General features: G+C 45.0%; 1 protein-coding gene across 7 annotated transcripts in view; it reads left to right on the top strand.

Annotated features, from left to right (window-relative positions):
* SDK2 (sidekick cell adhesion molecule 2) overlaps nt 1–26,863 on the top strand; it is a 446,383-nt gene that overhangs the window by 359,594 nt on the left and 59,926 nt on the right. For all 7 annotated transcript variants that reach the window (XM_053295774.1, XM_053295769.1, XM_053295771.1 and 4 more), the window contains 9 exons: nt 157–272; nt 9,446–9,641; nt 10,009–10,107; nt 10,700–10,891; nt 13,211–13,332; nt 14,924–15,033; nt 23,851–24,001; nt 24,923–25,160; nt 25,354–25,469. In XM_053295774.1, the coding sequence (XP_053151749.1) occupies nt 157–272; nt 9,446–9,641; nt 10,009–10,107; nt 10,700–10,891; nt 13,211–13,332; nt 14,924–15,033; nt 23,851–24,001; nt 24,923–25,160; nt 25,354–25,469 (1,340 nt within the window). The remainder of the gene's footprint in view (nt 1–156; nt 273–9,445; nt 9,642–10,008; nt 10,108–10,699; nt 10,892–13,210; nt 13,333–14,923; nt 15,034–23,850; nt 24,002–24,922; nt 25,161–25,353; nt 25,470–26,863) is intronic.

Raw genomic sequence — 26,863 nt, forward strand, 5'->3', positions numbered from 1 at the left:
AAAGCAAGCCAAAGCACAGATTGACAGTGAGAGCCTTCATTCTGGGTTTAGAGCTGGTGGGCCTAAAGATGGCTGCCTCGCCAAGCAGATGGTGCTAGTTCCTGCCCCTCCGCCCTCTCAAGCTCAGGTGACTCCTTTCAACTTCCCCTCCCACAGTTCCCACTGTATCCCCGGGTAACGTGCAGGCCGAGGCCACCAACTCCACCACCATTCGCTTCACCTGGAATCCACCCAGCCCCCAGTTCGTCAATGGCATCAATCAAGGCTACAAGGTAAGAGGGATGACAAGGAGGGGGAGAAGGCAGCTCTCCTCTAAGTCTAGCATTCTCAGTGCCCACCTACCAGGCCAAGACACTTCTTTGGCTGCGGAATAGACAAGGCAGATGAACATGGCTGTTTCCAGTGGCTCCCAGCATTGAACTCCATGTGGAGGTAAATGGTGATGTGGACGTCCTGGGTGCCCTTTTAATATCAGTAACCAGATAGTTATTTTGTCTCAGGGAGGCTAAATAGTCAGAATTGGTGTAAGATGTTTCAGGCCTCACCTTCACATGCCCCATGTGGCTCTCTTCCTCCACAGCTAATGGGAATCTATACTCATCATTCTCTCATTGCCTGGAAGCTCTGTAGCTCTGCAGCCTCCCATCAGGAAGGACTGACTGGTCCTGCTGTTTCCTGTCTGTACTTCTGTCTGTCTCTTTTCATTAGCAGCATTCATCATTGCATGGGGTTGTTCCTGAGCCTGGCAGTTACTGTTGCCATGTCTGTAACTCTCAGATGCAGGGCTCTTCCAGCCTTTCCTACCTCCACCGGGCAGCTTGATAGCAGAGTACAGGATGTAGCTAGCACAAAATGTGGTGTTGCATACAGCAATAGCCGAGCCACCAAAAGGGTGTGCAGGTGCAACCCCCATAATCAACCATAAAGCCGTCGGTAGGCTTGTCCAAATGTGTAGCTGTTGGCCTCCCTTCTCTTTTGTGCCATCCCATACGTGTATTGCACAAACGAAATTATAGCATTCTGTAGCTGGCCACTGTATTAGATTGGAATCCTTTATATTAACCAGCTATCTCCATGGCTGTTATTTCAGTCTATGCATTGCCTGATGGGAAGCTACTGCATTCATTTGTTCCAAACTGGAATGGCAACTTAGTTTGCAAAGTAAATGACTTCGTGCCATTGCTTTACTCACTGAAGCATCCCTATCTTTCAGTTGATCAGCCAGGAGATGGAATAAACCAGTGGTATTTTAAGCCTCCCATTTCACATCTCTATCCCGTATGAATTTGGGCTATCCTTTTGGCTTACTGTTATTCCATAATCAGCCACTTTTTAAAAAGACTTTACTTAATTTTTTTATTTTAAAAAGGATAATCTCATTGCTTCAAGCTTGTCTAGTAAAATATATTTACTACGATACAATACTTATATAAGAGCCTTGCCTTGTATGCTCAATTCCAAATTGTAATTAATTCAAATTTGCATTAATTAAATTGAATTAAAACATTAAAACTTGTTTCTTAATCTACTCCAAAGAAGTTCGGGAATTTAATTGCTGCCAAACGAGATAACCAACGTTAAGAAGGATACTTAACATACTTATTAAATGCCACTTAGTATTTTTGATTAGTATTTTTGGAGGCCTAATTAGTATCTAATTAACTTGCTATAGGCTATCTCACACTGTGCCAATTAAACACCCAAACATCCTTGAATATAGCACCATGACAAAGTAGCTGATTATGCATTGTTATCAGCATCAGTTAATCAGGCAGCTCTGTGTTGAATATTGTTTGGGGTGGATAAGTACATACACTTATTAGAACTCAGCTATTCCTTTTTTGCCATTAATTGATATTTAGTCAACATCAAATTAAGGAAAAGACCTGAATGAAGCAATTTAAGTACCAGCAGTGTACCTAAACACTTTTTAAAAAACCTGTTATTGTTGCTATCTATTTCTAAAGTAGCTCTCTTATGTTTGACTGTCCTTATACCATTCATCTGAGATGTATGGGCCTCTTATGCCTATTTTATAGACAAGATCATTGAGGATGAAGAATAGCAGCCTTTTCCAAGCTGTATAGGAATCATTTGGAACCTTATTTTACCACATTTAAGTTGAACCCACGATTTTCTTGATCATTATGATGCTCTGCAGAAAGCACAGATGAAACCTCACTAAGTCTTCTCAAGCGGCTATGTTCTCCTGAGAAAAGGAAGAGAAAGCATAAATCTGAGTAGGAGGCTAGGACTGTCTTTGCACAAATGAATCACCATTATTCATCTCAGACATGACAAAAATAATGAGGTCGTTCACAAGACCGGGCAGGCAGGGCAGTAGGCGGGCAGAGAGGTGTCAAAGGCTGGTTACACTCACTTTCCCCCCAAACAAGTGACTGCAGGTTTCTGGGAGTCCAGACCACGTTCCCAGATGAGCAGGTCTGTAGGCCAGGAAGCATTTCAAAAACAGAGCTGCGCAGCTAGGTTCCCAGCCTGGCCGGAAACGCATCTCTCTGCTTTTGCAAGCAGGGAGAGGAGATACCGGCCATGCGGCAAATGTAGCGCCGGCCTAAGTCTACTTGCAAATGGGGCATTCAGCCCCGTTTGCTGATGTGGCCATGCCCCCTGCATCTGACGTCAGATGTGGCTTGGGTGGCAGGCAGCAGAGGCCAGCGAGAGGATGGACAGGGACTGCTGGCATCCTTGCTCCATCACTGTAAACAATGCTGAACTAGATGGACCAATGCTCTGACTCAGTAGATGGCAGCTTCCTATGTTCCAAGAGATGGAAATTCTCAGTCTCCACAAACCTGTCTGAAGTACCGGCCTACAGCATGCTGGCCTTGGATCAGGGCATTGCATGGCTCCCTGAGGGCTGTGAAGTCCCACACCACTTGAACTCCCCTCTACCTATTGTGGAAGTCCTTTCCTGAACCAGAATGGCTAGCCTGTGCCAGCACCATCACTACCAAGAGCCTTAGAGCCTCACTGTGCATTACATGAAAACGTGGGTAACTCCAAACCCCTATGGCCAGTTTCTTTTTCAGGACAGAAAATGCTGCTCTTTCCAAAGCTGCTTCTCTCAAGCAGCTTCTGTAGGAGGTGACCTGGAGTGGAGAAGAGGCGGATCAGGAGGACATTTAAACCTTGCGCTGCCTGGAGCTTCTCCACTTCCACAAAGCTGCTTTCCTTTCAAAAACAACATAGGGATTCTGTTACATGTTTCCATGTAACATGGTGTGTAACTCTCAAAGAAAAATGGCTTTTGCTCCCCAGTCTTCCCTTGCAGAAAACTGAAATGAGCCACTGTCCCTACCCATCTAAAGTTAATGGCATCTCAAGAAATCATCTATCAATGCAATAAATGGGCAGTTTGAAGGCCCTGCCCATGCACAAAGCTCAGCCCACTTCTGGGTGAGATTCAGGCCCTGCTAACTTGGCAAAGAGGCATCTTTTAATGTGATGATTCTCTTTTATTTATTTATTTATTTATTTATTTATTTTTAAATCATCATCATCATTATTATTATTACAGTTATATCCCGCTCTTCCTCCAAGGAGCCCAGAACGGTGTACTACATACTTAAGTTTCTCTTTCACAACAACCCTGTGAAGTAGGCTTGGCTGAGAGAGAAATGACTGGCCCAGAGTCACCCAGCAAGTCTCATGGCTGAATGGGGATTTGAACTTGGGTCTCCCCGGTCCTTATCCAGCACTCGCCCTATCCATCCCCAGCACTCCAGTGACTGTTGCTGGTGTCTATCTTATGTTTCTTTTTAGATTACGAGCCCTTTGGGGACAGGGGTTCATCTTTTTTATTTGTTATTTCTCTGTGTAAATTGCCCTGAGCCATTTTTGGAAGGGCATTATAGCAATCAATCAATCAAAGAAAGAAAGAAAGAAAGAAAGAAAGAAAGAAAGAAAGAAAGAAAGAAAGAAAGAACTATTAATATCTGACCATGAACACACTATGCTCGGTGGTTCATTTACTAGTCAAATGCTCAACATTACAATGACCAGTTTGTGTGTAGAAAGAGGACTTGTTTATTTCAAAGATCCCTGGGTGAGTCTTCACAGAAACCTATTGCACAAACACACGCACAAACCCTACAGGATCTCTGCTGTTGCGAGCAGAATTGCTGGCTATCAGGGATGGAGGCAGGTTTTGCCCCCACTGTAGCAGCTTTTCTAAGTGGGATGGACAGTGTAGTTTCGTGGTTAGTGTGGTCCAGGGTGACCCAGGTTCAAATCCCCAAAGAGCTATGAAACTCACTGGGTGACCTTGAGCCCGTCACTCCCTGAGGCGATTCTCACAAGCAGCAGAAACCGGGCTAAGGGAGCCCAGTCTGGTTCCTGCTGCTTGTGTGCTGCAACGGGAACCACACGGCTCCCAGCAGCAAGCCTCCCTAAATCCCACCCCACCCCCCCGTTAAACGAGGTCAGAGGAGCGTGTGCTCTACTAACTCCATTTTATTTTGGGGGGGCTGTGTGTCACCGCAGCACGGCTCTGCGCCACAGCAACTCACATGTAGTCCTCCGACCAGGAGGCTACAACAAGCCTCTTGGCATTGGGGGGCTCCTCAGCATGCCCTGCACACTCACATGGGGCATGCTGGGACTTCTGGGGTCCCCACCGCCCCCACCAGCTCTGTGACGGAGCCCGTAATTGTGTGGGCGGCCGATCTGCCTGCTCTTCTGCGGGGAGAGCAGGTTGACCCGCTAATCCTCTGTGGGCTGTCCACGCTGCTCGTGTGGAGAGCCTTCCCCTCTGCTTAGTCTGCCACACAAGATTGTCGTGGGAATAAAATGGGGAGGGGGCATGTACATAACCTTGAACTCCGTGGAGGAAGGGCGGGACAAAAAGGTAATAACTAGATAGAAACACAGCACTTGGCTTTTCCACATAGTTAGGAATGGCAGCTGTTCACTTACATGAGGAAAAAGGGGGTTTAGTTTCCAAATACAAAGTGTGAAAAAAGTGCCTGGTGGCACATGTGTGCTGCTGTTGGGCTACTTTCCACGGGGGTGTCTCTCTTCATTTATTTCCCACTTAAGCTGGTCTTACAAATCAAAGCCCATGCAGGTTTCTGGGGGAAACCTTTGCTCTGTGCAGAGCCGGCCAACCCCACCCCACCACCCCCGCCCGACCCCTCAGCACACACCTCTGCTTCTGAGCAACAACGGGCAGCCTTTAATCCCAGCAAGTTTCTTTCCACATTTCTTTGAAGAGTCACAGATGAAGGAAGAGAGATCAGAGAAACTAAAAGCCACAGAAGTGGGTTTTAAAAGTGGGGAGGGAACCCCCATGGGCCTTTCAAACAAACCTTTGAATAATAGTGCAGTAGGGATTGAGGCCAGAATCATAATGCTTACGTGCATTTCGCACATTCCACGCATCCAGGCCAAACCAAAGACAAACAAGCATACATGCCAGCCGGCCCGGAATGCCAACAGGTCTCAGGGGAGCAAAGACAAACTGGAGAGCTTGGCCCTGAGAGCCTCGTGCTTTCCCAGAGCTGTTCTCCAAACACTTTAGCATCGGCCTACAGATGGTTCTACTCCAGCTCCAGAGTTACAAAATAGCTCAGTTTTACCAGGAAGTTAATTGGACTGTGGTCAGCTAGACTAGCCTTTCCTGGAATACAGCTTATTCCTGGGATATAGCTTACCTGCCTTTTGCATTCTCTAAGCTACTTGGCTTCTGCTCTTGGGCTGACTGCCCGAGTCCAGCCCTTGATATGCCTCCTGGATATCAGTTCCATGTAGCAACTTGGCATGGCTGCTCTGATTCTCTAGTGAGGTCTTCAGTGCCTTTGACAACACCTATCTACCTATCCCACTAGTTAAGCTTTACAGCTGCTCTAAGCCTCAGCCAGAATCCTACCAATATATTACCTATGAGAATCTACCTTTGACAATACCTCCTGGGTCCAGTGAGCTGTATTACAGGGAAGTAATGACAGCTCTAGCATCACTGTCTAGTATTGCAGCACTCCAGGTATTGGGCCCCTCTCCTCTGCTGAACTGTTTAGCCAACCGTTTACCCACTCCTGCAGGACGCTTTCCAGACTATTTGCTCAACAGCAGTAAGATGTCTCCGTTCAGGCAAGTCACATTCAAAACGTAAACAGCAAGGCAGGTGCGGAGACTGCCCGCTGACAGCCCATGTGCAGCTGTGGCGGTGGCCCCACTAACCACACCCACACACCTGACATCAGACGCGAGGGGGCGTGGTCTGGCTCTCAAACAGAGCCTTGAGGCTCCATTCGGAAGTTGGAGTTCAACTCCCGAAGGGGCAACGTGGCCCCTTTCAGGAGCTAAACTAAGGCTGGCACTGCGAACGCAGCGCTAGCCTTTTAACTCCTGAAGGGGCCATGCGGCCCCTTCAGGAGCTACTTAGGCTGGAGCTGCATTTGCAGCTCAGCCAGGAGTGGCTCTTCCCAACAGGGTAGAGCCACTCCTAGCTGCACTGCGAATGCAGCGACAGCCTTACTTTAGCTCCCGAATTGGCCGCGTGGCCCCCGCTTGGAAGCTAAACCAGCATCCCCGCGGCTGACATCAGATGCAGGGGCCCCTGATTGGGCGCGGCCCGGGTTCTTTGAACCCATTGGCCCCATGGTGGCTCTACCCCTGCAGCAAGGGGAGCAATCTCACGAAAACTAACAACCTGGAAAAAAACCAGCAACCTTTTAACGCCGGATATACAACAGCCTAGCTCTATATCACAGCGATTAAATTCGAAACAAGGCATTGGCAATGTGAACAGCACCCTGCTGTCAGCGTAGGGACTGTGGTGTCACAACGCAGGAAGTGTGGAAGCACACTTCCGAGATACAACGTGACCCCATTGCAGGGTCTAATCTGGAAAGCACCCTGGTGGCAGAGAGAAGCAAAAGGCCAGAGGAAGGGCCAGCTAGGTACAGTAAATCCAAGCCAAAGGCAAGGGAGCAAATATATAAGTTGCATTTAGGATTGTGGCCTAGGACTGCAGTTCTAAGAGCACTTCCTCAAGTAATTCCACTGAAGTTAATGAAAGCACTGTATGGTGAGCGGCTTGAGGACTTCAAAATCTCTCTCCAGGATCAAAGTCTGGGTTCATCTCACTGTTTGGATATGCTGCACTGCCAGCTCTGGACAACAACACTATTAAAGAGCTGTCAACACACGAAAACCAACAGCCATTATGTACACAATTTATTAACAGCCTTTACAGTGACACTGATTGTTCCGATAAATGCTCTGGCACTTATGTTTACACCTATACTGCAGTTCCAAGAATAGCTGCTTGGATTATTGAATACAAACTAATCTAAGAATCAATTGTGTATGTCTTTACCTCTCCACCACCACTCCGCAGCCTGCCAGCCTATCATTTTCGTGGTTTTTATCTCTGAACTTGGGCAAAAACAATAAGCGGGTCAGTTTCACTTGGTGATTTCCTCCGGGCACTAGCTGTCATGACTGGGTTGCAGGGGACAGTTCAAAAACAAAGAACATAATGGCTCCTTGTTTTCCTTTTGAAAAAAAGAAACTCAGAAATGTTTTGACAAGAGTTTCTGTTTACAAAGCTTGTGGTTTCATCCACATGCCTCGTAGATGCCTGCTAGATGCTACCCTTTTAAGGGCTAAAATGTATTCTCAGGGAAGGGGGGGGAGTGCTTTCAGCTCAGATTTCGGTGAGCCCTTGAAAGGAGACATGATTAAACTCTGAAGTGTTCATTTACTGAAGCTGGAGATAGGATGCTAGGAGTTGCAGTTTTGACACTAGGAGCTTTAGCTATCTCCGTGGATGGTCTGAGAACTCCTGATGCTGTAGCACTGTAGGAGCTAAGCAGGGTGCTTTCCAGATTAGGTCCTGCAACGGGGTCACATCATATCTCGGAAGTGTGCTTCCACACTTCCTGCATTATGACACTGCAGTCCCTATGCAGACAGCAGGGTGCCGTTCACATTGCCAATGCCTTGTTTCGAATGTAATCACTGTGATATACAGCTAAGATGTCGTATATCCGGTGTAAGAAAGTTGCTGGCTTTTGGGGTCGTTAGTTGCTGTGAGACTGCTCCCCCTGCTGTTTACGTTTCGAATGCAACTTGCCTGAACGGAGGCATTTTGCTGCTGTTGAGCAGCTAGCCTGGAAAGCACCCTTGTGTGGACTTGATCAAGTCCCATATAACCTGCATTCAGCTTTTTAAACTTTAGGGAAACAAAGGGAATAATGATGTAGATAATAATTAATAAAATTATTATATCCTGTTTTCAGACCATTCTACCTATTGCCTTAATTAGGAGCACAGTTTGCCAAGGGATGTGGTCAGTTCTCTGCCACTAGAGTGCCCTTAAATCAAGACTTGTGTTCTCTCTCTTGTTTGCCTCACATTTTAACTGGCAGCTTCAGTGGCTTGTTGAATTTCTCTTGCTTGAATCTGGATGATGCTCTGACTACTTGCCTGAGAACACTCTGTTTCAGCTAGGAAACTGGGATGTAGCTGGGAGCACTTGAAAAAGGGCCTAAACATCCAAGCAAAATAAGACTGAGACCCTTGTCTTAAGTAGTTTAAAGTTTAACATGATGTGCTTGCTATTTCTGACAAAGAAAAGAACCAGCCATCGCTCATTTTCATGTTAACTCAATAAACTGTATGCATATCAAACATTATTAATTGCATTACAGTGAGGCTGAGTTTAAAAAAACAAAAAACCTGACGAACGATGGCATGCACCATGGGACCATTCACATGACCTACCAGGTGGGCAGGGGGAAGGCTCCGTAAACCTTGCCTTCCCCCCAGACGGGAGCGCACTCCGCTCTCCCACACAATCCTTGGTGCTCCGTGCAGCATGGAGCACAGCAAATTGTCCTGAGGTTGGGATTCGTTGTCCGGGACTCCGGGTATTCCACAGTGCACCACACACCCTAGGCACCCATCTCTGTGTCTGTGTGAGCTGCAAGCAGCCTGTGCTGACACACGATCCCGGCAGCCGGGTTAAGGGCACACTTGCGCCTCAGCGAAGAGCCAGGCTTTGGAGCAGGGTTTGGTGCCAAGGCATCACTAGGATCCGCATGGATCCTGGCTGTTCTCACAGGCAGCCAAGCCCAGGTCTGGCTGCAGGGGCGTAGCTAGGTGAGATGGGAGCCCATGTTCACCCCTCTTTGGTGGCCCCTTGGAGTGAGTTGATAATGAAGAAAACAGGGAGGGGTGGAGCTGAGCTCCCCTTAGGAGCTGGGGGTTGCTGGGTTCTTTGAACCCATCTGCTCCATGATAGCTACACCCCTGTCTGGCTGCCTAAGCCAGGCCTTGGCTGCTCATGAGAACAGCCTCCATGAAGGTCGCAGATACTTCAGCCTGATACCAACCTGGCTTTCATGGGGACTATAAGTCATGGATTCCGAGAGATGACTTCTCCTGATGTGGAGACTGTTCTCCTTTTGTTATCCCTTAGCTGATTGCCTGGGAGCCAGCGCAAGAAGAAGACATGACCGTGGTGACCGTGCGGCCTAACTTCCAAGACAATATCCATGTGGGTTACATCTCAGGACTCAAGAAATTCACAGAGTATTTCACCTCTGTGCTGTGTTTCACCACACCAGGCGACGGACCTCGCAGCCCACCGCAGCTGGTGCGCACCCATGAGGACGGTACGGCCCTTCCCTTTGGAGCTGGGCACAGGCCCAGCTCTTGGGTTCCTGTATGTCCATGAAGCCCCCTATCTGGTCAAGAGGGGTTAAACATTGTCTTCCACTGCGGAAGTCTGAGCCTACTGCTGCCTCAGTGGTAGAGCATGACACTTCATTGCTGAGACTGTAGTGACTCTCTGAAGTACTCAACTCCATCTTGGCTGTGTTACCACAGTCATTTTTTTCACTCAGTCTCAGAGGGCCTTTGAATGTCTTCCCTGGGAATAGTCAGTGAGCAGGAATTCCCTTTTCTTAATGTCGTTGAGGAATTCGTGGAGCATTCATTTTGTTATAACTTTCTGGGTGCTGGGATTGTTTGTTTGACTAGTTCCGGGTCCAGTGGGACACCTCAGCTTCAGTGAGATCCTGGACACATCTCTGAAGGTCAGCTGGCAAGAGCCCCTAGAAAAAAATGGTGTTCTGACAGGTAAGAGAAACCTCCAGCCAACAGCAGGTGGTGGGATGGGCAGGAGAGTAAGCTTGGGAAGACAAAGGAAAACTTTTTCTTCCATCATGATGGTGGGGGAAAAATCAGTTAAACAATTTGAAGTTTGAAATGGACTTGCCACCATCTCTAGCAAAACTTATTTTCAACAGGGCCTTCTCCTTTAGGTTTTTACTGCCTGGGTAGACTTCTGAAAAAGTGATCTTTATCTTCATAGTCATGTTATTATTTGCATTGACTCTGAATTTAACTAAGAGGAGTACCCACCTGGGAGCCACATTTCATGGTTTGAGCTGTGCTTCACCCTCAGGCAACAGTCCAGAAACTGGAACCATGACCTCTGTTCATGTCAGGCTTCATGGAGTCCATCTGACCATAATGAATAGATTTCAAAGAAGATTAATGAGTGAACCAGAGCAATGAGGCACAATAAACCAGAATGCCAAAAGACTGGTTGGTGTGGCCTGTGATCCTGCTTTTATGGTCACAAGATCTGTTTGGCTTGTTCTGTTCTCACCCTTGGTGCTAGTGAAAGTTGTGTAGTTGTATCTGTGTATGTTCTGGGTTCTTTTAGGTTACCGGATCTCCTGGGAAGAATACAACCGCACAAATACTCGTGTAACACACTACCTGCCTAACGTCACACTGGAATATCGTGTCACTGGCCTCACTGCCCTTACCACTTACACCATTGAAGTGGCAGCCATGACCTCTAAGGGACAAGGACAGGTTTCCTCCTCCACTATTTCTTCTGGGGTTCCTCCAGGTGAGCTTGGCCCTGCCTGTTACAGAAGCACAGCAATTGAGAGCATAGCACAAGAGTTGCAAGGATTGCTGTAGCCTCTTCTCCTGAACTGAGAATTCCAGCCATACAAAGTACACAGTGGATGATTTCTGTATTGTTTTTAAGTAGCATAAGATCTATGGATACACAGTTATACCCTCCTATAGACATTGATAAAGTGAAAATGGACGTGTCTCAGTGGTGACTGCTTCCCACGACATATGCACTGTCACATTACAAGTCCAATAATGAGTGCAGATGAGAATTTACTGAATAACTCAGTGTATTCAGACTTTTAAAATAAGCTTCATCAGGGGTCAACTCAGTTCAACTAATAAGGTGTCTTAATTAGAAGTGTGGTCACACATTTCTCTGCTATTTGGGGAAGCTTTCTTTACGGCGAAAGGAAGAATTCTTTAGCAGCTGTGCACTCCTCATTTGCTGGAGTGCTTTTTTTAAAAGTGTGAGGACAACAACAATATTATTGTCTCCCCTCCCCAAAAAATGATTTCATGAGGTTGAGACTTGTGAGAAAATCACACAAACTTTGTTAGATTGTGCAGAAAGGCTGAAACTCTTAATACATGGCAATTCTCCTAAATCAGCAACCCCGCAATCTTTGTATTGTTTACCTATCCTGTGAATCCCAGCATCTTGAAGGCAGACTTTCTCAGCAATTTGGCTGTCCTTGCCTACCATGAAGAAACTATATCTCTTTGACATGACGATGCCTTGCTCCCTGCAGCCTCAAATTTGCCCCTTAAGCATGAAATCAGACCAAAGGTTGAAGCAACAAGTCAAGGGCTTATTGACTTGGCATAAGTGGCTGTTTGGCCTAGTCCGCAATGAGAGCAAACACACAGATCTCATTCTGAGTGCCCCAACCTGACCAAATTATTTGGTTGCAAAGTTCCCATCCATAGCTAACCAGAACTCTTAACCAGACCTTTGAGGTTGCTTCAAGCTGGACACTGAGCAGTTAGAGTTCTTGCCACCATGATCCTTCAAGGTTTGGAATGCAGCTCTGGGGCATGTAAGCCCAGGCAGACACCAGTCCAAATCAATGTGTACTTTAGAATGTGAAGTTCCCATATATATTTCTGCTGCCTTCCTAACCTTCAAGTGCTAAACCAACTTTGGGATATTAGGAGCTTAATAGGAACAAGGGAGGCACTTCCCCTTACTAAGGATATATCTGCATCTAGCTTATTCAAACCCTCGTGAACGGAATGTTAAGGATGCATTTTCATGAACAGATAGTTTTTCATATTTGATTTAATTCAGTTTGGCTGCGAACTTTGACTTTGCCAATCTCAATTAGTTTCAGTATTTGTTCTTTTGAGTAATTCAATTAATTCAAGTGTGAGTCTCATTCGTGCAAATAGATAACATGCGCCTTGCAATCTGACAACAACCAACCACTCACAAGCTTCAGCATTATTAAATTAACAAACATCGAAGTAATGAATATGAAATTACAGAAAACACTGACAGCTCCCCTCATGACCTTCATGAGATGGGAGTTTTGAATTGGATGAATATTTGAATCACTTCAAATATTTGTTTGAGGCCTATGCCATTGCAGAGCCTAATCCAATGGTGCGGCAGTCTCATAATGCAACATTAATAAGCCATCATGTTGGCTACTGAGAATCTGCTTGTTCTTCGGTTTTCTATTCCTTATCTTGTTTGTGGAGCTAGGGTTCTTTAGTTAAAGCAATTAACCACTGCTGGGCCATTATGCCTGAGGGAGGAACTACCCATTACACACATACTACATGCTGCACACTCTCAATGGCTGTCTTTCTTGGGAAAATCAGCTTCAAGAGGGGGGAGATGTTCAGCAGAGCAACAGTACACGCATGAGAGAAAGCCATTTTGTCCTTTCCTTGCTGACTGCCTCTCCATCTGTGCCCTCAGTGAGTTGTGCCTTCAGGCTGTTTCTCTTCACCCATCCTTGTTTGCTCTCCTGTTCTTGCTCTTGAAAGCCCATGGTAGAAACAAAAGTTGTGGCATGGAGTTAGGGGGAAGCAATATGGAAAAGATTCAGCACTTTCTCCTCTACTTCCTTGTTAACCCGCCCCCCCCCCCCGCCCCTTGCCATACCGTGGTTCTGGTCTCATGGCTGCTAAAGCAAAAAACTAAACATAGAAAGGCAAGCTACATGTTTAAAATAACCTATAGTTTGGTACTGAGTAGTCCTTGTGATCTTGAGGAGGGAAAAGTATGATTAAATCAATGTGTATCACATTTAGGCCATAGGCAAACAAGTTCTATCCCTGCTTTCTCTTTGTTCACCAGAGCTCCCTGGCCCGCCTTCTAACTTGGGTATCTCCAACATTGGGCCTCGCTCGGTCACACTTCAGTTCCGTCCTGGTTATGATGGCAAGACATCCATTTCCAGGTGGCAGGTGGAGGCTCAGGTAACTCTTTGGCAGGACTCATCTGGCAGTAGGAGTGGACAATGAAAGAGGAAGCTATTTGTTTTCTTCCTTTCTTAGGACAGCACTCTTATATTAAAGTTGAAGAGGCCTACAGGCTGGTTCTCACAATCTTTTTGCTGCCAAAAGTTGGAAGGTGGAGGCACACATGCTTCCATGGTGCATGCCATGAGAATCAGGAAATGGTGCCAATGTCAGAAGGTCCTCACGCCAGCCAGAGCCCCTCTAGACACCAGTAATCTGGGATTTGATGTCAGGTGGAGAAGCTCAGATTGGTGCCATTTTCCCTTGGTGTTTTTTTACTTTCAGAATTCTAAGGCATTGCTCTTAGTACTGCAGTAACTTCTTCTGGCCACTAGAGGCATGATGAGATGTTAATAGGTCTGCCTTGGACAGTTAAGAGTCAATTAGAATTGTTCAGTTGTTGTTGAAGTCTAGTGCCTATCTGGGTATGTTTTTCTATCTCTCTCTCGCAGTATGTGATGTTTAGTTCCTCAATCTGTATTTTTAACTCAGCCTAATGTCTCCAGATAATCTCTTGGGCTAAATTTCTTTACCACCAGAGCAAACTCTGCTGTATAAGGACTTTGTTTCCCCTCACACCCCTGAGCATTTACAGCACATGCCACAGGAGCACATACCCCACTCCTCCCATTTTCAGCAGCGAAATGATCGTGAAAACCAGCCCCATCTCTACCATCCGAATGTGAAAACTCTGTAGCATGAAATCCAAGAACTGCACTAAGAAAAAATTACACAGATCTTTTTTCTTTTTCTTCTTCTTCTTCTTCTTCTTTTTTTTTTTGGCATGCCTAATGTAATTATTTAGATTGAACATGTAGGGAAGGATATGGCAGGACTGTGTATAGTCCACAAGTGTATTGGGCAAACACAGAATTTGAGACTGGAGAATTTTCTCTTCTTCATCTCTTTTAAAAAGAAGTTTCTAGTCCTTGCTGCAAAGATAGACTTGAAAGTGTATGTGTAATCCTTGAAATTCCAGAAGCTGAAGGAAAGCAGAGCTTCCTTTTAAAGAAGGGTGCCAGCTTATTATTATGAAGTACTTTTGCTGCATGTAAGACTACTTCATAACAATAAGCTGACATCCCTGCAAAAAATACAAAGAGAAAAGTAAATACAAGATTAAAAGCACTGTGTGTGTATTTGGAATCTAGTATTTATTTGTGTGTTATTATATTTGTGCATATTTATTGAGAGCTGCCTTGAGAATATATTTTTCCTGTAGAAAGGCAACCAACAAGTTCAATAAATGATCATGATAAAAATTATAATATAGAACAAGACAGCAGCAATTTATCCTCACAAATGCCTATAAAGTTATGTTTCTGTGATATTTTTCCTTTGCCCAAATATTTATTGATCGTATTTTTTTAAAAAAACCCACATAAATACTGTCTCGCTTTTCTATTTCTGAGCAAAACAAACACCAAGCTCTAAAACTTTAGCAATGACGTTTTTTGTTAATGTCAAGGGAGTGGGGGGAAGCAGGCCATGGTCTCTCAGCAGTACGACTGCCACCCCAGCCCTGCTCACAGGCTTTGCTTGCCCCCAGGTGGGTCAGACTGGTGAGAGCGAGGAGTGGACCCTCATCCATCAGCTGTCTAACGAGCCAGATGCCCGCTCCATGGAGGTGCCCAATCTCAATCCCTACACATACTACAGGTGGGTGCTGGGTCAGGGGAGAATGCTGCCCCAAGGGGATTGTGGAAGGCTGTTGATAATGGCCAAGCATACATATGCTCTCACACAAGTTCACACACACACACACACACACACACACACACACGGTCCTATGTAAAGTAGTCTGCTCCTCGACTAGTTCCCTTTACTTGTAGGAAGAATATCTATTTCCCTTCCCTTTAGTTGTAGGAAGTATATCTGTTTCCCTTCGGGAAGATATTGGGGGAAAGCGGGTGTGATGGGTTGATCCAGTGCTCACATGTCAGGAGGGCAGGGGTGAAAGTTACAGGGGGCATGATTTGGCAAATACTGGGGTGGAGCTTATGAATTTCATTAAGGACCCTCCTACCTTTCCCCCCTTTTCAAGCTTGTAGTGTGAAATGTCCTTACGTGTGAAATTTCCTTTCCCAGTATGAATTTCTCACAGACCAGAAAGTGGTTGTTTCTTACCTGTGAAGATTTTGTTTTCCCAGTTCTTTTTTGCCATAGACATGTATGTGATCTTTTCTTGTTTGTGAGATTTTTCTTACCTTTATAGCCTAGATGATACTTTTTCTTTACTATGGTCATTTATCTCATGCACAAGGATATTATTTTTCAGCATTTGTAAGATTTCACCACCTATTGGGAAACAGCCTTGGAAATCAGAGGTTCCTTAATTAAAATCAGAAATTGTTCATGCTCACGTTCCTCTTTCTTTGCATTGGATCTCAGAGAATGTCTGGATTACCTCCATAGGGCATTGTTTTGATTTAGAACTTTTTTTTTTTGGCCTGGCCTCACTTCACTTTATATACTTGCCAGTTTTTATGATCATGCCAACTTTGCTAATTGAAACTAGAGCTCTCTGGAGATGTGCAAACCAGAAGCCTACACAAAGAGCAGGAACACAAGTTGGCCTGTCCTAGTTAACTGATAAGCCGTTTGTATTTACAATTCAATTAAGTTTGAATGCCTTTGACTATTCAAGTAGTTGCTCCCAAAAATGTGCTATTGATCTAAAGTTCTTCAGAGTGAAAGGATGTTAATTTTCTGGGGGTCCCCCCTTTTTTCCCCCTCATCTGTGTCTACAACTCTGATCTTTGTTAAACCTATGTATTCCCCGATGCACAAAAACCTGTTTCCCACTGCAAAAAATTTTGCCCACTGCAAAATATGTGTCCAGGTACACATTACATTGGAATAAACCCAGGGGGGTTTCCCAGCAAAATTATCATCTTGCCCATGAGAAGCCTATGTTCCTCTAAATGAGGAAAAAATACTCATGAGAAAATCTTACCTCAGTTATGAATTCTTCTAGGTTACTGGAAAATCATGATCTTGTCAATGAGCAGACAGCGTCCACATGAGAATATTTTAGCACAAAAAATGAGCACATTACATTGGAATAAACCCAGAGGGTAATGCGAAATTATTATATTGTCCATGGGAAGCCTATGTTCTTCATAGTGGCCACTGTCATTCACACTCTAGGTGTCTGCACATGTGCAGAACAAATCTCGAAACCTTCCAAAGTTAAAGATTTGCCAGAAGCCACACCTCTTTATGCCTTCTCTGTTGATTCCCACTTTTTTACCTCAGTCTCCTATACACTGCTGCTGAAAATGCATCAGAGAACCTTCCTTCTTTCACCTTGCCCGTGACAGAGCTACCCCCCCAAAAGAAGAAGAATTTTAGGTTTCTTTTACTCCTGACCTCTTTTATTTCCGTTGTGTTTCTTCCTCTCTCTCTCTCCTTCTGTCATTTATTTTGACTATTGGTTTTGCGTTTTGCTTTTCCTCGCGCCCCTCTCAGTTCGCCTTAACTTTTGGCTTATGGCCGAGGGGACCACATTTAAGCATTGTGTGGCATGCACTGAAAAATTGCCCACTTCAGACAGTCACCTTCAGTGTCCCTCTTACTTGGGCAAAGCCCACTACATGGGCCTGTGTAAAACTTGTGCGGCCTTTACCAAACAGGCCCACCACAACTGGGCCCCCTCTTCGCACTCTTCTATGGGATAAAGCCCTGTGTGCCACTTCTACTCTGGCCCAGAGAGGGATGGCCTCTCAGAATGTGTGTGTGTGTGTGTGTGTGCGTGCAGTTTTACTCCTGCCTTATTACCCCCTGGAACCACCGCCATCTCCAATATGAGCTCCACTGTGACCAACGAGACTTGCCCTAAGGCACCTATCCTGCATGCTTCTCCGGTGGAGCCTTCTGCTACACTGCCTACCAGGTTTCTGTTGTCGAAACTGACACTACCCCACTTGGTACCATCAGTGGCGGCCTTGTCGGGTGCAGGGGAGCCCTCATGAAAGAAAAAGAAATCCTACACATGCCCTCTTCAGGAGCGGATAGTTTAGGTGGCTACCTCCCCACCTCTCTTGTGTTCCATCCCACTCTCCATTGAAGGAAGGAAGTGTGCCTCTCTCAGCCAGACCTCAGTCCTGACTGATACCGTGCTTCAGATCTGGCCCTCGGTACCTATTTATTTATTATTAATTGATTGATTGATTTGATTTCTATACCGCCCTTCCAATATACCTATACCTATACCTATGAGGGCTCGGAACACAGCCTCCATATAGGCCCCATCATGCGGGGGGCACTCCCCAAACTACCATAGATCTCCACCTTCTAGGAGAGAGCACTATTGGAGGGAACTTTCACCTGATTACTATGACCACCAGTATTCCATCTAACAGGGATTCCCAGATGTTGTTGACTACAACTCCCAGAATCTCCAGCTGCAATGGCTTTTGCTTGGGCATTATGGGAGTTGTAGTCAACAATATCTGGGAATCCCTGTTAGAGGGAACACTGATGACCACCCACCCACGGATGGAATACACAGGGGTGGAGCCACGCATGGATCCGTACCGTACTCCAGGCATAGACACTGTGGGATTGACAACTGGGAAGGGGCTTTATATCATCAAGCCTATAGCCCATGCATGCGTTGCTCTCGCTCCAAGTCTACATCACCTCCTCCGAGGAAGGCCACCTCTGCCAAATCCAAGACCTTACCTGATTCCGAAGTAACCTTACCTGTGGAGGACAAGGGTAAACCACCTAAGGCTAGTACATCTAAAGCCTCTGTACAGCCTTCCACACCTACACACAAGCTTAAAGATCTAACACCGCCTCCTGAGTGTGGGTCTGATTTGGGAGATGACCAGTCTACCCAGAGCAACCCTGACATGCCATGGGTTTCGCTGGGTTCTGATGACGGCTGCAGGCTTGCAGCCTCCATCTTGGATACCTGAGCTAATGGGATTGTGAACTCTGTACATACCCATATTTGGCAAGCTATGCAATTCGATCACTTAGAACAAGCAATCATGGGGCAACACTGCCCAAGGTCTGAATAACAAATGACTGTAAGGAGACACCCACCCACCCCCTCCTCTCTCGCAAAAAGGAGGAAGTGGTTCAAAGAGACCTTCACAAGAGAAATAACTAACTCCGTTTACAATGGAACTACCCTCGCTAATAACTTCTACAGCTACCCAGATAAGCATGGCACACCCCCAGCCTGCTATCACAACGTTAATGAGCTGGCAAGGACCCAGAGGTAGAATCATTAACAGGAAAAGAAAACCTGTCTCTCTCCCAGGAAGAGATGTCCTGGTCTCCGATAAAGCTTTTAAGTTCACCGATTCAGTACTCCATGTACACCTCTTGACCAGCCAGTCCATCTTTTGTTTCTTAAAGATCACACCCATTGGTTCATGCAAACATGAACTTGATTGGTTCATGACATATTATTGCAAATACCATTTAACAATTCTTTTTACATGCAAGTTTCAGCCCCTGCAGTCAGGGCGCCTGACTTATACATTGCCCCAGGGCATTTGTATTCCTGATCCAAGCACATGGTTGGAAGGGGAAAACACACTCGAGCACTCAGAACACCCAGAGAACTCTCAGAACCTACCCCGGATCCAAGGAGAAAGGACCCTGCTCTCCCACTTACATGGACCTATACCGTGCTAGTTTTTCAGCCAGTGAAGGGTCATGCAGAGCCACTTGCTTCTTCTCTTTCCTGCCTTTCAGCTTTGTCCCTATGAGGAACTCTACCTGTGCACTCAAACCTGCAAGTGCACCCAACACACCAACGGATTGGGACTGGTAATACTAACCGACTATCCTGTCTAAATCTCCTCACTCCCTCCTCTCTCCTCTTTAAGTCTACATCTTGGTCATTTTTCAAGAAAAGCCTTAAGCTGATTCATTGACAATTTGGATCTTAAGCTAAAATGCCTCTATGTTAAACTCCAGTTTACTGTTAGTTAAGATTTTATTGCCTCCGTACCTTGTCTAACCAATTTTGTTATTTTTTATAACCCGATTATCCCTAAATAAATCTGATTGCACCATATTTCTGTCTTCTCATCATTTCCAGACCAAAACCTTGTAAAATTTGATACTGTAATAAACTGTTCCATATAGTCACGCCATATAATCATGTGCATGGATCAGTCCAATTGGAGTGTTTAGCCAGCACTCCAGAACAGTTTCATTAACCCTATTGCCTACTGTCACAGAGGTGATGAAAGCTGCATGGGCAAAGCACTCATCTATACCCCCAACTTTGAGAAAACTGGAGCATTTGTATCCAGTGCATTACACTGAGTCGGAACATCTGTTCAAACATCCTAAACCTAACTCGATTGTAGTTGAGTCCTCCCAACATGGTTCACGACAAAAGCTGACCCAGATGGCAGGAAATTGGATGCCTTCAGGAAGAGAATTTATGCCACTTCTAGTCTTCAGCATGTGTCTAACTACCAAGGATATATGGCGCACTATTTTTCCTTCTAGAAAAATTAGACCTTTTGAGAATCAGCTACAACCAGAACAGAGAGATTCAGCAATTGTATTTCTCTTTGAAGGACTTCAAATCACAAAGCAGCAACTGCATTCTGCCTGGCACAGTGCAGACTTCAGATCCAGAACCATGGCAGCGGCTGTCACTCTCTGTAGAGACACTTGGCTGAAGTCTACCAGTCTGACACCAGAAGCTAAGATGTGCATAGAGGATCTCCCCTTTGATGGAGACAACCTCTTCAGGGGGAAAATTGATGACACTCTGGAGCATAAAATGAAATCTACTGCATAAAATGAAATCTACTGCATAAAATGAAATCTACTGCCAGATCCATGGGCCTCCAGGCTTACTCATCTAAACCAACAAATCAGCATGCCTGGTCACAGGGTCAGAAAAAGCCAAATTACGAGCCCTTTCATCAACAGAATTATAAAAAGTCTGTTACCAACCCTTCAGTTCCTTCCGTAGGCAGCAATCTCAACCATCCAAGCTATCACAGAAGCTAAATGAGCATGACTTCGTTCCAGACCCAGGCTCCCTTTTACTTCCCTTTGTAGGTGCTTGGAAGGAAATAACAACAAACTCCTGGATCTTGATCATTGTGAGGATGGGGTAAGCCATAGAGTTCATTCTCCCACCATCCTTCCATTGCCAACACTGCTAGGGGAAATTTGTCATGTGCTGTGGAAATGCGCCATCCAACTGGTGCACCACGCTGTCGCTTCTGGATTCTACTTCAGGTTCTTTACAATTCCCAAGTGGAATGGTAGCCTGCACCCCAATCTAGATTTGCGGGATCTCAACAAGTTTGTTTGTCTATTACCGCAAATTCCAAATAATTTTCCTAATGTACATTCTTCAGCTTCTCTTCTGCAATGCCTGGTTCGTCTCCATCAACCTATGATACATCTATTTCCATATCTCTATCTGCCCTTCACACAGGAAGTATCTCCATTTTTGTGTGGACAACTAGACTTACCAATACACTGTCTTACCTTTCGGCCTGTCAGCCCCGCTGGTCTTCTCCAAATGTATGATTGTTGTGGTGGCCCATCTATGGAAGCAGTCCATCCTTCTCTTTCTGTATCTCGAGTATTGGCTCCTAGTGGCTAAAACAAAACACCAACTCATGGGCCATTTGAGTACCATGTTGGATTTATTACATTGCCTGGGCCTGCAAGTCAATTGGCAGTATACAAATCTAATGAATGAATGAAATAGAATAATTGGGAGTCCATAGCCTCTACTGTCACGGGCTCCCTACTGGCTTGCAGGGTGACAGTCATTCGATCTATGGCACATCATGTCCTCTCCACCAGGACACATAAAGTACACTCAGTTCCGATACTTTTGGGGTTCATGGCATTCAGTACCACCATTCTCCCATTGCCATGCCTATGTTTGTGACCCCTACAGGCCTAGTTCCTAACTGTGTTCCATCAGAGCAGAGATCACCCCAAGAAACGGCTGATACTTTCCTCAGCATGTATACACCTCCATCCTGTGGTGGACCAATCTATCCAACTTGGAAGTTTTCAACCAGGTTACTTGAAGACCTTGTTCTTGTTCAAGAGAAAGCAGCACCCATAAGAAAACATTACTTCAACACTGAAATTTCACAGGCTACCTGAAAATCAAGTTCTTGTCCATGAGAATACAGCACCCATTAAAAAAGCTTTAACCAGTCCTGAAATATAACAGAATACTGAGTATTACGGTCCAACTATTACATAAATTATGTAGTTGAAGGGATAATATATTTGTGGAATTTCCTATTCCACTAGGGTTTTATCACAGACTAGAAAGTTGTGTTTTCTTATCTGTAAGCTTTTCTTTTTCAGTCCACCCCCGACCCCCACAAGAATGTGATTGCTTCTTATCTGTGAGATTTTATTCTTTACCACATTAATATTTGCCCATGGGTCCTATTTTCTCATGGACAAGAATATGATTTTCAGTACACTCTCTGTTAGATTTCAATACTGAGGTAAGAATTTCTAATCTGTCCTGTTTTCTCACACGGAAGAACATGATTTTTCAGGATTCTGTTTTTTTCCAGTAGCCTGTAAGATTTTGGTGCCAAGGTAAGATATTCACATGGGTGCTGCTTTTTTATGGACAAGAACATAATTTTCCGGATCCCTGTAAGATTTCAGTACTGAGAAAATATTTTCTCATGGGTTTTTTTTTTCTCATTCAGAAGAACAGTGTTTTGCAGTAAAATGTTAGATTTCAGTCCTCATTTTTTGTGCTAAAATATTCTCATGTGGACGCTGTCTGCTCATTGACAAGATCATGATTTTCCAGTAACCTAGAAGAATTCATAACTGAGGTAAGATTTTCTCATGAGTATTTTTTCCTCATTTAGAGGAACATAGGCTTCTCATGGACAAGATGATAATTTTGCTGGGAAACCCCCCTGGGTTTATTCCAATGTAATGTGTACCTGGACACATATTTTGCAGTGGGCAAAAAATTTTGCAGTGGGAAACAGGTTTTTGTGCATCGGGGAATACATAGCTTTAATAAAGATCAGAGTTGTAGACACAGATGGCGGGGGGAGGGGAAAACCCAGAAAATTAAGATCCTTTCACCCTGAGGAACTTAAGATCAATAACACATTTTTGGGAGCAACTACTTGAATAGTCAAAGGCATTCAAACTTAATTGAATTGTAAATACAAACGGCTTATCAGTTAACTAGGACAGGCCAACTTGTGTTCCTGCTCTTTGTGTAGGCTTCTGGTTTGCACATCTCCAGAGAGCTCTAGTTTCAATTAGCAAAGTTGGCATGATCATAAAAACTGGCAAGTATATAAAGCGAAGTGAGCCCAGACAAAAAAATGTCCTAAATCAAAACAATGCCCTATGGAGGTAATCTAGACATTCCCTGAGATCCAATGCAAAGAAAGGGGAACGTGAGCACGAACAATTTCTGATTTTAATTAAGGAACCTCTTATTGTCGACACTGTTTCCCAATAGCTTTGCTAAGCTTATAGACAATCACTTGCAAAATTGTGGACTATACAAGCATCTTCACTAACTGTGTCTCTCTGTTAAGCACACATAGGGCACATGCAGAAGGTACTAAGTCCTGATGTTTGCGCAGCTTGGAATTCAATAGCAAACACTGACAAAAACCCCGTCTAATATAAGGAATAGAAAAGGAAATCTTTCTTTATGTAACTACAATTCAATAGCATTGCAAACAAGACATTGGTAGGGAAGTGTTGCAAATATAAGTAGGAGGCGTAAGAGAGTAGCTAGGGGAGAGGGGGCACGTGTTCTTTGAAGCCATCCACTCAATTCTAGCTACACCCCTGAGGAGATTGGATTTCAGAAGGACAAGAGTTTTTCACAGTTGTATCTTCAGAGTAAGGGCACTGGCTACATTGGAGAGATTAAGCATGCTCTTTTCTTGCCAGCTCTCCACACATTTTACAGGGCACTTCAAATTTCCCATAATAAACACCATTATATTCCTTCCCTCAATGCAGTCCATAATTAATTGGGTTCAAAATAACACAAGCAATAAAATGTGATGCTGTTCTGAGAAACTGGGATTTGTTTTCTTCTCGTTTTGAAGAAAGAAAGAAAATCCCACAGGAGTTGTGGGCAAAACAAAACAGGAAGCAGCTTCATTTGATAATCCTGAGCATGCTCCACTGCACTTGAGTATGCTCAGTAGCACAGAAAAGGAAATTTCACAAGCTAATGCCATTTCATGCTACAGTACTGTGTTGAAGAGGAGAATGGTCTGAAAAAGGCTGGCCTAATAAAGTCATGTTTGTATGTCAGTGTAGATGAAACTGTTTACTCAGTCATTCTTTGTATGTTGATTTAATGGTCAAGAGGAAGGGGGAGGAGCCAAAACTCCATGCCCCCCCCCCACCGGCATGTGAATGTACAAAGTCCTGGGGCAGAGCCTTTTCTTAGGTGATCTTGCTCTTCCTCCCAGCACTAACCCACTTCCTCCCTCCTACTAGCTTCCGCATGCGACAAGTGAACATCGTAGGCACCAGTCCTCCCAGCCTGTCTTCCCGCAGGATCCAAACCCTTCAAGCTCCACCGGATGTATCTCCTGCAAATATTACATTGCGCACAGCCAGTGAAACCAGCCTCTGGCTGCGATGGATGGTGAGCAAGAACAGAAGGCGGCACTAGGCCCCCTAACTGAGTTACATAGGAACATAGGAAACTGCCATATGCTGAGTCAGACCATTGGTCCATCTAGCTCAGTGTTGTTTAGACAGACTGGCAGCAGCTTCTCCAAGAACTCTTTTGGACAGGCCCCCATGCCTCTAACTGCCCTACTAGGATCTATGCAAGACCAGCTGTTTCATGATAGACATTGTTTTGGATCAGCATGTTTATGTTTACTCATACCTCATTTCCTCAGCCAAAATGGAAATTGCCTCACTGTTCGTCCCCTCTTAGGAAGAGCAGCAGGAGTATCTATGGGTCTTTGACCCAGTTAGAGTTGCCACTGAAATAAGCCAACACTTGAGGTTGGAATTGCAATTCTACTTGTGGTAGAATTACCTCATACCAAACTGGGGACTCACTGCATGTTCCAGTCTGACTCCAGAAAGCTTTTCAGCAGTTGTAGGCCATATTGTGGAGATGCATGGACATGAAACAATGAAATAGGAATTGGGAGTAGGGCTTCAGGCCTATAGACTCCAGAATGACTTTTGTCTCTTGCACATTGAGGCAGACAAGTCCATACAGATAATGGAATTTATTTTCCATTAAAAAGTAAATTTTAACATGGTCTTTTTCTTTCTTTGTTTGTGCATATACTTTCTGGCCATTTGGGGCATTTGCTACAGCCCCACGTTCAAATATGTGTCCATTTAAGTACAAAGGGGCTACAAAATCACTGTTAAAAAGAAATCTGATTATTTATTTCCTTATGGGTGAAAGCAGTTCTATATTCCTAGAAAGCTCTTGAAATTTGGCAACAGATAGGGTTTGAAAGAAATGACACCTTAGACTTAAGTGTTCGGGAAAGGCATAGACTGTAGGCCAGCAATAATGCTTCCTTTATTCCGCCAGCCCCTGCCAGAGACAGAGTACAATGGCAGCCCTGAGTCGGTGGGCTACCGGTTGCGTTACTCACGCTTAGATGGGCGCGGCCGCACGCTGGCCCACACCATCCATGACCGTGTGGAGCGTGAATTCACCATTGAGGATCTGGAAGAATGGACTGAGTACCGTGTGCAGGTGCAGGCCTTCAATGCCATTGGGCCTGGGCCATGGAGTCAGACCGTGGTGGGGCGAACGCGGGAGTCAGGTACCCTCCCCACCCCAGCCTTGTCAGTAGGCCATGAGACAGTCTGGCAGGCCTCTCACTGCATGCCTGGAACTTTGCATGTGGAGTTCTGGGTTTTGCTGTGGGGACCCCACCGTGTTTCCCTTACAGAACCATCTCTGAGGAAATGGCCAGTGTGGCACTGATTCCCTTCTTTTCTTCTCTTTGCACACAGTGCCTTCATCTGGTCCCACCAACATCTCAGCCCTGGCTACCACGTCCACTTCTATGCTGGTGCGGTGGAATGACATCCCTGAGGCTGATCGAAATGGTCTTGTTCTGGGCTATAAAGTAGGTATTGGAAACCTTCCCTGCTAGGCAGCCTTTCGCTCCTACACCACCCTCCACACACCCAAATTTACAAATACCCCTCAGTCCCAAACTGGAAGTCCCTGTAAATCTGGGCTTACCCTCATTGTCTCCCTTGGTGCTTTGGCCCTTGACCCCTGCTATCTCAGGTCTCAGGGCCAAACTACATGTTACATTAAGCCCGTCATCAATTGAGTCAGTAAATGTCCCAGGGGGTCCCTTTTATTATTTATTTATTTATTTGATTTTTATACCGCCCTTCCAAAATGGCTCAGGGCGGTTTACAATTAAAACAAACCATTAAATCAGTAAAAAGCTAAAACAAAAATTAAAAAACAATATAATAACAATTAAACAATCGCAGTAATTAAAAACCCTGAAATCGGGTTAAAATATTAAAACCGATTTTAAAACCCTGGAAAGCCAGGCCAAACAGATATGTTTTAAGCTTTTAAAAGGGACAAGCAGTCCTGGCAGGCCTAATCTGGTTTGGGAGCACCATTTGCTGCCAAAGCAAGTATTTGCAGCATATAGTTCCTTGAGGGGCAAATAGCTGTTTTGTGGGGGTAGGGTGGTTCCAGCAGAAAAAAGTAGTATAAATGGGATATGTTAATTCCTCCCATGTGCCACAGTCCTGAGCTGTATTGGGCCCCTTCACAGCTGTATTTTTGCTAAAAAGAGACACTTACAGTACAGGTCCTATCAGTTAATGTTGGGCTTAATATAATGTGTAGTATGGCACTCTACTTGCCCTTGGCGCACTACTAACCCAGTCCTGTGCTCCTTCTCCCCAGCTGTGTCTGTGCCAGTCTCAATGCACAGTCCCCGTGTCTCCAAATCTGGTGTCTCTGGTATACAATAACCCAGTGGTGACCTTCCAAGCTGCAGGCTGGATGTGTATGTCTATAGCATGACAATAAAACAAAAGCGTCCAGCTCCTACCCCTTAGAGATTACAGTATGAGTATGAACTACTCACCATAGTGCTTCAAGTTGACACTAGCTCATGCTTGCACAAAGGGACACATTTTTGGAGACAGGGAAGAAAGCAGACACAGCACAGTATTCCTCAGTGAGTATTTTTCAACCCTATAATTTTGATTTTCCCCAGACACCTCATTAGCCAGCAGAGGCCTAAATAAAACACTCCTTGCTTCCTTTTCCTACCTCCTTCATCTTCTCCTCACAATTACCCTTTTGCTTCTTCTGAGCCTGCTCCAGTCTTTTCCTTTTTGAGCCCGTCTCTTTTTAGTCTCACCTCATAACTCAGCTGCTTTCCAAATGTCCCACTTTCTGACCTAGGACTCTTCCCCTTTCTATACAGTACTTCTAGAAAGGAACAAGTCCTCCCCCTCAGCTGTGGTCTCTCCTCTGGAT

This window comes from Hemicordylus capensis, chromosome 2 (assembly GCF_027244095.1).
Source record: "Hemicordylus capensis ecotype Gifberg chromosome 2, rHemCap1.1.pri, whole genome shotgun sequence".
NCBI lineage: Eukaryota > Metazoa > Chordata > Lepidosauria > Squamata > Cordylidae > Hemicordylus > Hemicordylus capensis.